Genomic DNA, 15,394 nt, shown 5'->3' on the forward strand with positions numbered 1-15,394 from the left:
AAAATGTTGCCATGAAAGCATGGACAAAAGACTACAGCCTTGAAACAATTTTTTATTTAAAAAAATATATCAAATTTTAAAAATGAGAGTCATATTAACATATAAATGTCATAGCAATAAATATTATATTAAATACAATTTAAATGATTTATCTATTTCATAAAAATCAATTTTCTAATTTTTTAACATTACACAGCCTAAAGCACGTGGCTTTATAATAAATCAGTAACCAGTCAAAATTGAATATTAATTTGTATAATTAATTTAAATACTTAAAAACTATTATTCCTCACATAAATATGCTGCTTTTCAATAAGTTTACCCTAATTTTACCTTAAATCCAGGAAAATAACTTTTTAAGCTAATATGATCGACGTGTTCCGTTCTGCTAATCGGCGTAAAATGAACATGTTTTAACAGGTTTGTGGGTTCTACAAAAGATTTGAGTCTGGTAACAATCATCCGCGGTCATCTATTTTTATTTATTAGATTATTTAAAAAAAATACGTTTATAACTTTTAAATAAATAATTTTTTGTAAATAAAACTAAATGATATATATTAATGCCTTAATTACAATTAGTTAATAGTTTTACTTATTTATACAATTAGGTACTATTTTAAATACCAATCTCTTTATTTAAATTTAAGTTGGCAAAATGAGAGACCGTTGTTTTTTTTATCGGTTTTACTTAACGTGTATAATTATTTGTAACATGATTTTTTTTTTACAATAGAAAATTTAATAAATAAAGTTACAAATATAAATAACAAACAACATTAAATAAAAATATTTTTTAAATATACATCTTTAGAAGAAATCCCGTAATCAGTTTAGTCTGATAACCTCATATGTTTCGTGATAACCAAATCATATGTTTCGCGATTTCTAATTTACTTAAAGCGTTTTGTCTACCTAACCTACACAAGATAGGTAAACTTATATGAAAAACTACGTTCATAAAGGTATTAAATTCTTATTGTGTTATTTTTAATTAATTAGTTAAGCTTAAGTATATCAAAAATTAATTAAATTACAAATAATCTTTTTAGTTTTAATATAGTGAGGTTATATTATTTTTTTCTTCAGTTGTGTGTAACTACTCGTGACAATATTAAAAAAACTGCTGAAAAATTAATTTTATCGTGCGGTTGATACACACAACCAAAAAATTACTGAATCAGAGATTTATAGGGGGGTAAAGATTAATCCACTTTCATGGAATGAATACAGTATGTGGTTTCCAATATGACAGAATTTTAGAAACTTCTTTCATTGTAACTGTTCCGAAATCGACGTTTTTTTTTAATCGATTATATTAAAAAAAAATATCGTTACATTGTGTCATCTTAACCGATTTTTTTCAGTTTTCTTTTATATAAAAAATGTATCTGATAAAAAAGGTTTTTTTTTATCAAAAACACTTATTCTCTTATATAACAAAAAATGTATTCTTTTAAAAGAAAATAGAAAAAAGAGTAAAAGATCATCATGAATTTGTTTGATTTTTTCAGAAATATTAATTACTAAATTAATACATCATTTTTCTTTCCGACCCTTCATTATATATGTTACCGCCCTCAGTAAAAATTTAAATTATTAATTTTTTCAATTTATTTTGTAATTTAGATCTGTAATATAAGATGTTTCTGTATTTTAGGTTAATATTATGCAACCTAATCTATTTTCCGGCCTCCGTGGCGCGAGTGGTAGCGTCTCGGCCTTTCATCCGGAGGTCCCAGGTTCGAACCCGGTCAGACATGGCATTTTCACACGCGCTACAAATTGTTCATCTCATCCTCTGAAGCGATAACTTAACTGTGGACCCGGAGGTAAAAAAAAAAATCTAATCTATTTACACGTTTCATTAATATGTAACCTCTAATGTCATTTTTATAATACATTTATCTTCATTTATTGTAATAAACGAATAAAATAAAACAGATTGTTAAATTACGGGTTAATATTAATTTTATTATAGTAAACAGTATGAAAATAATAATTGCGAGAAGATAGTACTGTCGGATAAAACGTTCTGGGTTCGATTTCGGGTTGCGCTTGACATTATCTTACATTATTATCAAAATTCATAACGTGAAAAAAAAACAATTTTAAAAAAATGCGCGTGATAGTGAGCGGTTAACTTGCGTGGTGCGAGTGGTAGCGTCTCAGCCTTTCATCCAGAGGTCGCGAGTTCGAATCCCGGTCAGGCATGATATTTTCACACGCTATAAAATTGCTATTTCATCTCATTCTGTGAAGCGATACATAACGATTGGTCCGGAGGAAAAGAAAAATAATATGCGGGTACTCTGGATGTTGTCATTGCGAGTAAAATAAATTAACTAAAAAAAAAAAAAAAAACCGACTATAAATGTCGTTTAATTCATGTCGGATAACGTTATAAACCATCCTGCAATCATAATCAGAACTGCTTGCCGACGCGCTGTCTACATTTTACTTTGCGATGTGATATGCGAGTTACCCTTTCCAATCATGCCGCCACACCAGTCCTTGATGAAGGTTAAACTACTAGCGCTGTGCGGTACACCCGTGCGTAAAGTACATTTTAACAAAAATAATAATTAACGATTAAATACGCGTACTTACAAGATAAATACGTAAAAGATACTTTTTAATAATAATTATTATTATGTATAATAATGTCATGAAATCTGTAAACATGAATATTAAACTGTAGGTGTTGGTCGGTCGGTTGTGTGTATTTTAGTGAGCGGGCTTGTTGCAAGGGTGGGGAGGACACAGAAATACGTGGTGACAGAACGAAGCTTATTAAATACATCAATCAGTCTCGGTTTGTTTACGCAGTTCAAATTAGGTTATCGTTTCTGTGTTCACTCTTGTTTAACACTGTTACATCTTGTACATTGCTTATTTTAGATACATGATCCTGATTATTGATCGAGGTAAGTTTTTCTTATATTATTTTAGTATAGCTTAAAATAAGTGTTATTACTTTTGTTTGCCTGTTGTAGGTACTTATGCGGTTTGGTCCACCCCAAACAAAACTTTAATTGTTATGACGATGCAAAAAATGTGCAAACAATGAAAAATGCTTAACGCGGATTAAGTTGAAACGGAAAGACCTGATTAACCAAATTTTATTTGAAAATTACAAAGGTCAAACAAAACTTTATTCCTCTGAAACGTGTTTACAAAAATTAAAAAACCGTTATAAGGATACCTTTTACGCCACATACGTATATTCGCCCAAATATGACTGCAGAAGTTCTCTGTGGGTACCAAAACGTTGCTTATGCATTTCTTTTGTCTTTTGCCGTGTTGATTCGATGCGATTGGTGTATGCACCAGTTTGAGGATAAACGAAATTTTTGGAACGATAAACCGTAAAATGGGTGTATCCAAGATCCTTAAGATTTCTGTAAGCTAACTTAACCTAACTTAACAATAATAAAAAATCGGGGTGGAACAAACTGCATAAATGCCCTATATTGTATCCATACTTATCGTGTAATGCATTTCAGAATATAATTTGCAGTCTCTTATTTTTACAAAATAAATTTATAACTATTTCTTCATATAATATCCTAACATTTCTAACACTGTTTTCTATTTTATAATACCAGCAAAATAATATCCCAAAGATAAACAGAGATGAAACAAGTTACACGCATGGTTTTAAATTTAGGTTAATCGGCCGATATAAATAATTAACTGAAGTAAAATTACTGCACAGATTGAAGGTACTGTATTCTGAGGTAAACAAAATACGGTTAATGTATAAAAACAATTGTTTCAGACAATCTAAAATCTTAGTTTCAAGTAATCAGTCAGGGGCCGATTCTTTACACACTTCTGGACCCAAGCCCAGAATCGAACCTCACATCTTTGATATAACAGGCAAGTACACCTGTGCCATCGATGCGGTGATAAATTAAATTAATTTCTAGTTTTGATTACAGTTACAAAGCGATATTTGTAGTTTATAAAATAATATTGTGTTTCTAACCTAGAAAAATAACTTATTCAAAAATGTCAGGTTCTGCCGCCACAATTTTTTAATTAAACTGTACAGTAGACTATAAAAATTATTGCTCTTTTTTCTCTTTTCCTTCGTTCATAAAAACTATAATTTCTTAATTCATAAAGATAACACGCATTTTACAAGTAATTCACCGGAATCTTACATACTTAAAATATAATCTTTAATTTGTCCCTATTGAAAATTGCTAGTCTATATATGTTTAATCATTTTTAATATGTAGTACATAGGGTTTCATATTTCAATAAATGAGTCGCTCGGTTTACAGTTTTGTTTTTGTCGAAATTCAAAAGGCCGGTAAACAAAAAAACTAAAAAATAGTTTTTCCCTAGGTTTCTTCGAAGACGTAAACGTTGCATTTATTTTTCTGTAGATAACTTCTTCATAAGCTAACATAGAAAGGTAGAAACCAGTTTTATTAAGATTTATTGTTGAATTTTATTGCAGTTTAAGTTCAGGTGTACGCTTTCATTCGCTAGATTACATATTATTATTTTTTTTTTTTAATTTTTAAGAATAATGCCTGGTCTCGGTCTAAGTAAAACTATAATTAGTGTAACAAAAATATATTTCCTTCTAGAAAGAAATTATTTTACTTTATATGCAATTTAAAAATCGATATAAAAAAACAAATATATATACGTACTGTATATATGTGTTACACAGACATTGAAGATTGAATATCTGGCTTTAGACGAAGACTTAGTATTCTTCCTTGCAGAATCAGAACGGGAAACAATCTACAAAATTAACCGATTGAAAGAAGTAACTGAAAAAACAGGCTTGCAGATCTTCTTTTCAAAGTCAGAAATAAAGACAAGTGCCGGTAAATATTTCAAAACGTCAATAGAAAGCTTGGCAAATATGATCGCGGATCATTTTAAATATCTTTAAGAAATAATTTGTAGAAAGGTAAATTAGCGATTAAAACAAAAAAAAAACACAAATCATAACAACATAACTTTTACAGAAAAAGTATTTATTTTCAATAAAAAGAACTGTTATATAAATGTAAAATTTAGACATAGCACAGTTGTACAACCGGTTATTCTGTACCGCATGGAAACTGCAGATGTAACTGGAATAGAAAATATATTCAAGATAGAAATAAGGTTATAAATCTTATAAATCTCAGAAGGTTAAGATTTATAAGACCGAGAACAAATAAAGAGATGTATGATAAATTGAAGACCTGGAAGTAACAATAGGAAAACGATGACTAAAATTCTATGAACAAATAACCGATCAAAGCTAAACAAAACATGTCTTCAATAAACTCTGGAATTATAAAGGTCAAGGTCGCTATGTTAAGTAGAAAAGAAGAACTAAAAGTTCACATTACAGCAGGTGACTGTTCAGATCGGTGTTTCTCAACCAGTGGGGTGTGCTCCCCTAGTTAGGGGAGGGATAACACTAAATGGGGCATGCAAATATATCTGAAAGGAAAGCAAAACAAAATACATTTTGACTTAATAATAAAATTCACATTTACACTGATGTAATACACTTATAAATGGGATGGTATCGGTAGTGCACAATGCAATGTATTTAATAATTAACTTATCAATTCTAAATTAAAAACAAGTTTAATAATTTTACACCGGTCAACAAAATTAAATTTTTTGTTTGTTAAATAAAATGGCTATTTCTTATAGTATTTTTTATGCTAATATCTTATATGTTAATGAATTTTTTCTATCGGGCTTAGTTTTTTAATAGTCAAAATTTCTTTCGAAACAAAAAATGTTATAACACTTTCTCTTGACTTGTTTCCCACGTAAACTTTAAAAAATGCACCAAAAATGTTGGCAGATTAAGTTTGTTTCCTACATCTTGTAAGCAACATGACATTGTTGTGTACTATCAGCGTCCTTTCTAACCGTGCCGTTAACAACTATTACTCAATTTAACGATGTAGATTAATTTGTTACATAAAATAATCTTGCTTGAATGCTTACTAACAGAAATAATTTTTGGTAGGTCTACCGATTGGTTTTGGCAAATAATGAAATACTATTTTGTGCTGTGGTCCATTACTAAAAGTAAGTAATGACATATAGTTAATTTTCTTAATTGTACATAATATGAATGTGAATTTTTGAACCCGTTTTACATTAATTAATTATTTACAGTTGTATTGATTCTAATTGTGTTATCTAGATAATATAAAACTATAAGTAACTCTTAAGGCTTTATGCTTATAGTTAACTTAGATCTAACTTTTTGGTGTATCTTTTGTCTGAAACTTTTTTACAGTTTTAATATTATTTTTAATGCTTGTAAACAAAGTTGCGTTTTATTATTCGTGCTTGTTGTTAGTTCTAATTTTCATGTTAATTATTTTTAATATTATTAAAGCGTAGTGGATATTGCCGCCAAATAAGAAGTGTGTAATGATTTACCCATCCTAACTATCTATTTCTAATTGTGTGTTTAAAGTGTTTAATACTTGTATTTAAAGAAACGCATGAATATTTACTTCCTCGCACAAATGATTTAAATGTAAGCCTCAACATTTTTTGCTTATAAACTCAAATTTGTAATAATGCTATTGTGAAATGCATAGTGCATTTATTGGTTGAACAGCATGACAAAAAATGACATAAAACTAAAGTTATTAATAATTGACTTTCAGATTAATGTAATTTTTCTTCCAAGACATGTGTAGCTAATTATCGTCTCCTTCTTGGAATAATAATTAGCTGCATAAGGCGTTTTGGAAGAAAGAGTTTCGTTAATCTGAAACCGGTTGTCAAACTTTAAACCTTATATACTCATTAATTAAAATTAAATGTAAAAAAACATATTCGGAGAATTAAAACTAGAATTCAGATTTTTAAAGGAAGAAAAAATGAAACAGGTTAAAGAGTCAGTTTTTATCCAATTTTGTTTTAATCGTTTTAAAACAAATTTTAACTTTTCCCTTTTACAAAACGATTCAAAATTTATTTATATTTGTGATTATAAGCTCAAGTTATGTCACTCGAACGCTTCCAAAAATTCTACTTATTTTTTGATCTCAATGCGTTTAATAAATACTACATGTTAATTAATTCCTAACATTATATCTTCTGATATTTTTTACGGGAGATCATTCTTTCCATTACTAAATAATAACTAACTCAACGGTGGGAGGGAGGTTTGGGTAAGATATACCCTAGTGCAACTCCTTACAGTTTGATGATTCCACAACATTGTGCAGAGTAAGATCCTGGAAATTGAAAATTATAAAGTAAAATGGTAATGGCCGAATGATGAATGGCTTAACAAACCTCAGTCAAACCCCTGGCCAGCCTAATTATACAGTGAAAATATTCACAATTCTTCTTTTATATGTAATAACGTTCCTTTAAATCTTTGATTCTCAAACTTTTTTGCCCACTCCTCACATTAGAATCAAAACTTTTCTAGCGCCCTGAAATTTTTAAACTTAACCATCCTAAAAAAATAATAATTGCAATTACTGTTTTTAAGATGCGCTCTTAAAAACAGTAACGTTTAAAAACAATTAATGTTTTTGAATATGGCATATCCTATTTCTGAGTTGAAACTTAGATTTTAAATGAGAGCAATTATAATGCACATTTAATCATATTTAGAAGTATTTTTATTAAAATTGCTTTCAAAAAATTTACAATTGTATCTATACAGTTATGTAACAACAATAATGATAGCGCATTCAATATAACAATACAATAATTAAAACAAAGCTTTCAATTGAAAAATTTTTTGTATGTAGTAGGTATTTAATTTTGGTTTGAAAGATCAGGAAAACATAATTTTTTCCTTTTTTTAAATCAGTCATTGCCTTCATTGACCGTCTGAACAACCCCAATCTTCTGTGGACCACATGAATGCCTCCAGGGATCACAAGAGAGCATTATCACCCGCTTTGAGAATGAATGTTAAACTAATTGTTTTTTAATAGGGTACAAAATCTTGAATGTTAATTTGTAACATTGTAATCCAGTTTCTAAACTTCCTGTTGTTTTTCTTTCTGGGTTTCTTTCTGTGCTGTATTTACATATTTGTATATTTACAACTTTTATTATTTTTTCCTAAGAAATTTCATAAGACTTTCGAACATTATAAGACTTCAGGGAAAACTTTTTTTAGTGAATATAATATTTATAAATAACACTTCATGATGTTTTTATCGTAAACTACTATCATAGTATTATGTAAACCAGCTCAAGTAAATGGAACATGAATGGGTAAGTTCGTGTGTGGTTCTGTTACTTTGGCTTAAGTTAATACACATTAACTTAAGCCAAAGTAACGGCAAATGACTATGTAAAGGCAATCATTATTTAAAAAAAAAATACTTTTCAATGTTTATTCGTTGTAATGAAATGTTTTTAAACTAAATTATTTTCATGAAGACACTTTTTTAGATAAATGTATTATATTGTTGGTCTTGAAGAAGCTACTTTTGTTGTTTTTGAAAAAAAATTTTATAGTTTTAAAAAAGTTAGTCTTAGATGAGAAAAATTTTTGATTTTTTGATCAAGTTATTTTAATTTGGCTTCTTAAGCCGGATGAAATTATAAAGTGAATCTGTCAGAGATCGTTTATTTTGATGTTCCTGATAAATTTGGTGATTACAGCGTTCAGTTAGGAAAGTTCAGTGTATAAATGTGTGAATCCAATTGTCAATGCAAAAAGATGTGAACTAATAAATAAAATAATGTGCAGAATCAATAGCAAAGAATGTTATAACAGATTGATTCAGTTTTGTTTGATAAGCTAGACTACATTTCAAACGTTATAACATATCCTGTTATTTTTATTTTGTTTTGTTTTGTTTGCGATTAGACCTTAAAAGGATCACCATGCATAGTCCACAGTTCTTTCTTTTCCAAATTGTTTCATTTTTCCTAAACTTTTCTCTCCTTTCTTTGGTCCAGTCACCGTGTTTCATTTTCTGTTTCTTTGGAAATATAGATTCAATCCACTAATTTTCTGAAAGAATTCATCAAAAATTATTTCTTTGGAAATATTTAATAATTCGAGTTCTTCAGTCGAGAATTTCAATCGATCCTCATTGAGAACTTGCTTATTTGATTTTCCTTTTTTCAAAAAAAAGTTACATATTTGTTTTATTAATTTAGTTTCATCCATTCCATTCAAGTGACCGGAAAATTTGAGTTCTTTTTCTAATTCCATGACTTTTCAAAATTTGTTTAATTTATAAATATCATCTCAATATCTTTGAGTTTTCGCAGTAGAGTTTTCTTAAAATAATTTTTTGGACAATTACTAGATTTTCCTAGAAGTTTTGTATGCCTTCTGTGCTATACAAAATTTCTGGAAAACCATGGTTTTAGTGTTTTTGTTTTTTATAGGAATTTTTTATTTTATGTTTCTTTAAGATGAAAGCCACTTTTCATTTTTTGTGTTCTGGAGATTATTTCTTTTTTTTTTCTAATATATATAAAGTGATGATTTTACCTAAGCGTTTTCGACTTTTTTGATTGATTCTTCTGAAATTTTCATGATTTGCATCTACTTTTATTATTCGAATCCATTATATTAAATTTATAGCTTGATTTTGTTTGCACAAGTTTCTTTCAATATTTTAACCAGAGCTTCTATTGAATCATATGCCTTTAGTAATCTTAGAAATATAAATATTAATTCTGGATCTCTAATTTTTTGGTACGATTATTATCATCTTATAATTATTTTTTTTTTTTGCAGAAACATGTTTTAGATTTTTACGTTATTTATTCTCAAACTATCTATGGTGGAATTATGTGAATCTTTTAAAACTCAGCTTTATCAAACCAGCTGATATTTTAAATTTAACATTTTCAATTTTTATCTTCAGTAAATAACTGTATTTTATTGGCTTTTAAAATTAACTCGGGTACTACTTTTTTATCTAAAGGAAAAAAATCAGATTTTTAGATTTTCTCATTTTTTACAAGCAGACATAAAGTGTCAATCGCTTCTGAAAACAGTAACAATTCTCAAAAATACTTCTTTTTTTTTAAAGCAAAAATATTCCATGTAAGTATATTCCAACTAGTAGTATTTCAGTTACAATAATTAGACTTCAATTTATAATTATTTAGACAAATTTAAGTAAAACTTATGAAAAATCTAAATGTTTGTTTTCGTTATCGTGTTATATTTTCATTAGTTTTATTCATACTGTACAATCTACAGTAATAGTAGCATTATATTATGAACTTTGTATACTTAACAAAGTGAATTGTTATACTGTACGAGACATAAAACACTAATTACAATCTTATATGATCTCTGCCATTGATCATTACGAAGAATATATTCATGTAGAATTACGATTTAGGTAAATTTATTAATTTTAATTGTACTAGTGCAGCAGAAACAATTAGACGATTTAAAACTTGAAAATGAACACTTTAATTGCAGATGAAATACTAACTAGGTACACCATTATAAAGAACAAGGCCAAGCATTTATTTTTTTCACTCACATTTTGAAGATAACATCATGCAAGTGATTATTTGCAATAAAGCACATCTCTGTACATTGTCTGATATCGTCCATGAATTTTCTCAGCAGATCCACTGGAATTGCATGAATTTCTGCCTGGATGAAATCTTTCAGTTCCTGTATAGAGAAAGTCAGGAACTCTTACTGGCCCAATTTCATTGTTTAATAAGTGCAATCGAGCTGGTAAGAGTTTTGTAACAAATTTTTATATTTTTTGATTATTAAATGGAATGCTCAAATATTGTTTTTTATCTATTTATATTATCTATTTGTTTATTATTTATTATTGTACACCGATTGTCTATTTCATAACATGTATTTTTTTTAAACAAAATTCTAAATTTATAACAGATTCTGATAATAGAAAAGTAGTGTCTTACTATTTTTGATATCAATATCATTTTGTTAAAAACAGTTTTATTTTGTTTTACAGAAATTTTTATTTTTTGAGTGGAAGAAATGATAATTTCAAGACTCTTGGCAAACTGTTTAAAATTTCATTGTAATTTTTTTGGATAAAATTTAACATTTTAATAATCAATGATTTGAAACCTGGACTTGCTTTAAATCAGAGCTATCAGTTTGTGTCTATTACAGTAGGGATATTAAAAAAAAAATACTTATTATATTGTACCATATATTTATATACACATTTTCAGGGGATTTTATTTATGGTATAAATAATAAAAGAGTGACCTTGTACATATCTCCAAAGGAGGAATCATGTTGAAAAATTAATTTGTGATTCATAATATTTTTGTCATTGATCTGAATGCAGAGTCAATTTTATTATTTTTTTAAAACTATTTTATTTGAATTTGGCCCAAAATTCAAATGGAATTGGACCAAAAAGTTTATTTGAATTATTTTTAACTCAGTAGGTTCTTTTGTTTAATTTTCTGTTGTTTGAAACAGTTTACTTTAATAATTTTATAAATTGTCCTTCTGCCATTCTAATTTTTTTTTAAGATCTCATTTGAAGAAGGTTTATTTTTCATAAAACTATAAGTAATTGTGCATTTACTACTGCTAATCTCTTTATATTAGGCTAAGTCAAGCAATCTGACTATTTGTAAACTAAGTGATCGTGATCTGATGAGAACTATTGAGTCAGCTGTACGATTTGGTAAAGAAGTATTAATTGAAAATGTTTTAGAAGAATTAGATCCAGCTCTTGATATGAAATTAAATTAAACGCTTCATTAATTATATTTATGTTTTCCTATTCAATCACTGATGTAAAATAAACTAGAATATTACAATCTTTACCAAATGCAAATATATAAATTAAAACACTTAAACTTTAACAATATAGACATGACATTTCCAGATTGTTTGCCAGAATCAGTAAATTGATAACCAATTACAATTAAATATAAAAATAACAATAAATTAAACAGATTAGATAAATTAAAATGAGTAAGTAATACACTAACCTGATCAGTAAATTAAATGGCATACAGTAAATTAACATTTCTCTCAGAAAAAAGGCAAATATCTAATTAATTAAATTAATTAGCTAAATTTACTAGCTCTATACTAATATAATTTATAACGCGCGCGTACACACACACACACACACACACATTTATATGTGAAATATATATAATATAGCAAAGTATTTTATATAATACTTTTTTATGTGAAAAAAAAAATATATATATATATCACATAATGTAATATAAGAAAAACATATATAGACCATTGTATATAATTATATAAAATAAATAATTTCTGTTATTCAAATTTATTATAATATTCCTGCACAACAAGGGAATTAGCCACAACGATAGAAAAAATATATATAAATATAAAACGAATTATTCTGTTCCAATAAGTTCATTTTATATCAGCAACTGATGTGGTGGTACATTCTCCATATTTTTAAATTTTAGATTATGTTTGTTAATTTAATTTATTCTACATAAAATACTCTGATGAAGCAGAGATCTCTGCAAAAATTCTTACATGGAAGGAAAAAACAAGTTATGTAAAGAACAAATTAATTCTATAAATAATATTACTATTATATTTTTTTCTTTATCTATTTTATTTATAAAAATTTTATGTACCAAATTGGTTTATGCAAGTTAGTTTTTTATTTTCATTAACTAGAAGATGACATTACTTTTTCTATTTCTTAAATACTGCTAAAATCAATGTATTAGTCTAAGAGCAAAAATAGAATACAAAATGTAAAACAACTTAGTATATGTATATTTTAATTTCTCAGATTTTTTGAAAATATTATAATTTGAATTAAAAATAATTGCTTAAAAAAACAATCTAATATTAATTTTGAAAGCAACTGTATTGTATGTAATTCATTAATGATTGATCAATGTTATAAAATTAGTGGCTTACTAAAAGGTACAGTGTAGATGTAAGAATCCAATGAAATATATATCAGGTCTTACTTTCTTTCTTTTTTTTTTACCAGTGGATCTGAAGGTTAGTGGTGTATTCTAATCAAGGTCTACAAAACTGACATAAAGTCATGGGTAAATAATCTTGTACTGCAAAGAAAAGTCAGAAAGCATGGTCAAAATATGTGTTTCTTACCATGTTAGTTGCCATAACAAATTAACAGATATATATTAAATACTCTGATATTAAATACCTGGTTAAGCATTGGTTAACTAGTGATTCTTGAAATCAAGAACTAGAGTTAGATCTAACTCATGGTATTGTTACTTTTATTTGGATTTGAATACTTACGTTATCATACCAGTTTGACTGTTGGGATTCAGTTATCATTACTGTCTCAGGAAAAATGGCCTACATCTATCAAGATCAATTATTGAATTAGAAATGATTCAACAAAGATTTTTTTGGTTACATTATCTTAAAAACGTATTATTTTTATTTATTTTTTTCCTCAACAGTGGTTTACAAGATCAATTGTTATCATTGGTTGTAATGCAAGTAAGACCTGATTTAGAAGAAGAACGCTCAGCAATTGTTATCAGTAGTGCCCAAATGAAATTTGAATTAAAAGAAATTGAAGATAGGATCTTACATAGATTAATTACTTCCACAGGATCACCAGTAGATGATATCGATCATATTATCAGATTAGAAGCTTCAAAAGTAAAAAGTGAAGAGATTAAGGTAAATAGATAATATAATAATATTTAATCTGCATTTTCTTAATATGTTGACCATAGTTTTATAAGTCTTTTCTAGAATAGATATTTTGTTATGTATTATTTTGAAATAATAATAGTTTTAATAATAATAATAATAATAGTTTTTAGTTATAAAAACTATTATCTTTCCATACAAAAGAAAACATACAATTAATAATTGGTGTAGAATTAATTTATTTCTTTACATAGATATTTTGCTTCATTTATAATTGGAGCCAAGACATGACATTAATTAAATGGTGCAAACAACTAGAGATAAGCATATATACTGTTGTTTGAAGAACTGCATAGGAGAAAATGCATATTGATGTTTCAGCAACAATCCTCTTGATGGCAAAAGTTTTTTTGTGAAAGCCAAAGAAGGAATGAAGCAGAATAATGTCAGGTAAATGTTTTTATACCAGGAGATGTTCAATGGAGATGTTACTTAATAGTAGATCACACAGAAATTAGTATTTCTTAGGGATAAGTCACTTATTTCAATTTATGGTAGGCATATTTTACCACTACATTTGAAAACACTGGGTTCTAATATTTTAAATGATCCATTGATATAATTTTGTAAACCCATAGAACAAAACACATTCACAAAAATCAGAAGACTATGGAGAAAATTGGGGGAACAAACATCTCTAAAGTTCAATGAAGCATTGTTTTGCAGGATTCCAGTGTCACCATACTATTAAATAAACTGTTATCATCTAATAAGTCATATTCAGAAAGAGGTACAATATATAACTTTTAGAAGCAATTAATTTTATTCAGCTTAGTTAGGAATAAAAACAAGCGGACCGCTATTAATAATTAAGTAAATTTCTTTTATTCATTGTTCATCATGATAAACTTTGTTTTCTTTTTAAAATAATGTAATTTAATACATGACACTTTCTAAATAGGAGGAAGGTGCACTTCAGGAATAACTTCCCACCAAATTAACTGCACCAGATTCCCACATAAATTGGTAATATAAAATAATTGATTCCCACATTTGGTGGTAGTTAATTCTAACTACCAAATTCCCAACATAAACAATATTGTAGACATTATTGATTCCCATTAACAACACATTTGCGATAATGTTGAAGAAAAAATGTGAGAATAAATGCAAACTGATCTTTCCAAATCAGACCTCTATGTGTTTAGAAAATGAGACACATTATAAGTTACTTTTTAAAAATGGAAAGATATTCTGTTTATTAAGAGATTCAAACATTTTATATAATGATAGTGACAAAAATTATTTGTAGGTAACCAAAATTAAATATATCCTGGTCAGGCTTGGCATTTTCATATGCTGCAAAATTTCCATTTCACGTTCCCATGCACAAGCTTCATGTGTATATAATGAATTAACCATAAAAAAAAGTTGCATTTTGATTAAATTGGAAAATTAATTGCTTGTCCGTGGTGAAGTGGTTGCATCTCATCATTTCATCCCAGATCCCAGCTTATATATAGCACGGTGACACTGGAACCCTGCAAAACAATGCTTCATTGAACCTTAGAAATGTTTATTCCCCCAATTTTCTCCACAATCTTCTGATTTTTGTGAATGTGTTTCTATAAAAAAAATTGTTTCTATACCACTATTCACAGTTTCTGTATTGAATAATTTGTTTCCTGAAATTTCAAGGTCAGCTCTCTACACCATTGTGAGTGAGAGACTTCAGTACCGCAACTGTGTAAGAGATGGTTCCCAAGATGCTGTCAGACCATCACAAAACAACGAGAATGGCCT

General features: G+C 27.6%; 1 protein-coding gene across 1 annotated transcript in view; it reads left to right on the forward strand.

Moving 5' to 3' along the window:
- The window catches only part of LOC142331994 (dynein axonemal heavy chain 1-like), a 74,628-nt gene that overhangs the window by 46,318 nt on the left and 12,916 nt on the right, over window positions 1-15,394 (forward strand). Inside the window, exons 3-5 of the mRNA XM_075378046.1 lie at window positions 1,661-1,832; window positions 6,005-6,066; window positions 13,393-13,618. Coding sequence (XP_075234161.1) covers window positions 13,427-13,618 — 192 coding nt within the window. The 5' untranslated portion in view covers window positions 1,661-1,832; window positions 6,005-6,066; window positions 13,393-13,426. The remainder of the gene's footprint in view (window positions 1-1,660; window positions 1,833-6,004; window positions 6,067-13,392; window positions 13,619-15,394) is intronic.

This window comes from Lycorma delicatula, chromosome 11, assembly GCF_047948215.1.
Source record: "Lycorma delicatula isolate Av1 chromosome 11, ASM4794821v1, whole genome shotgun sequence".
Lineage (NCBI taxonomy): Eukaryota > Metazoa > Arthropoda > Insecta > Hemiptera > Fulgoridae > Lycorma > Lycorma delicatula.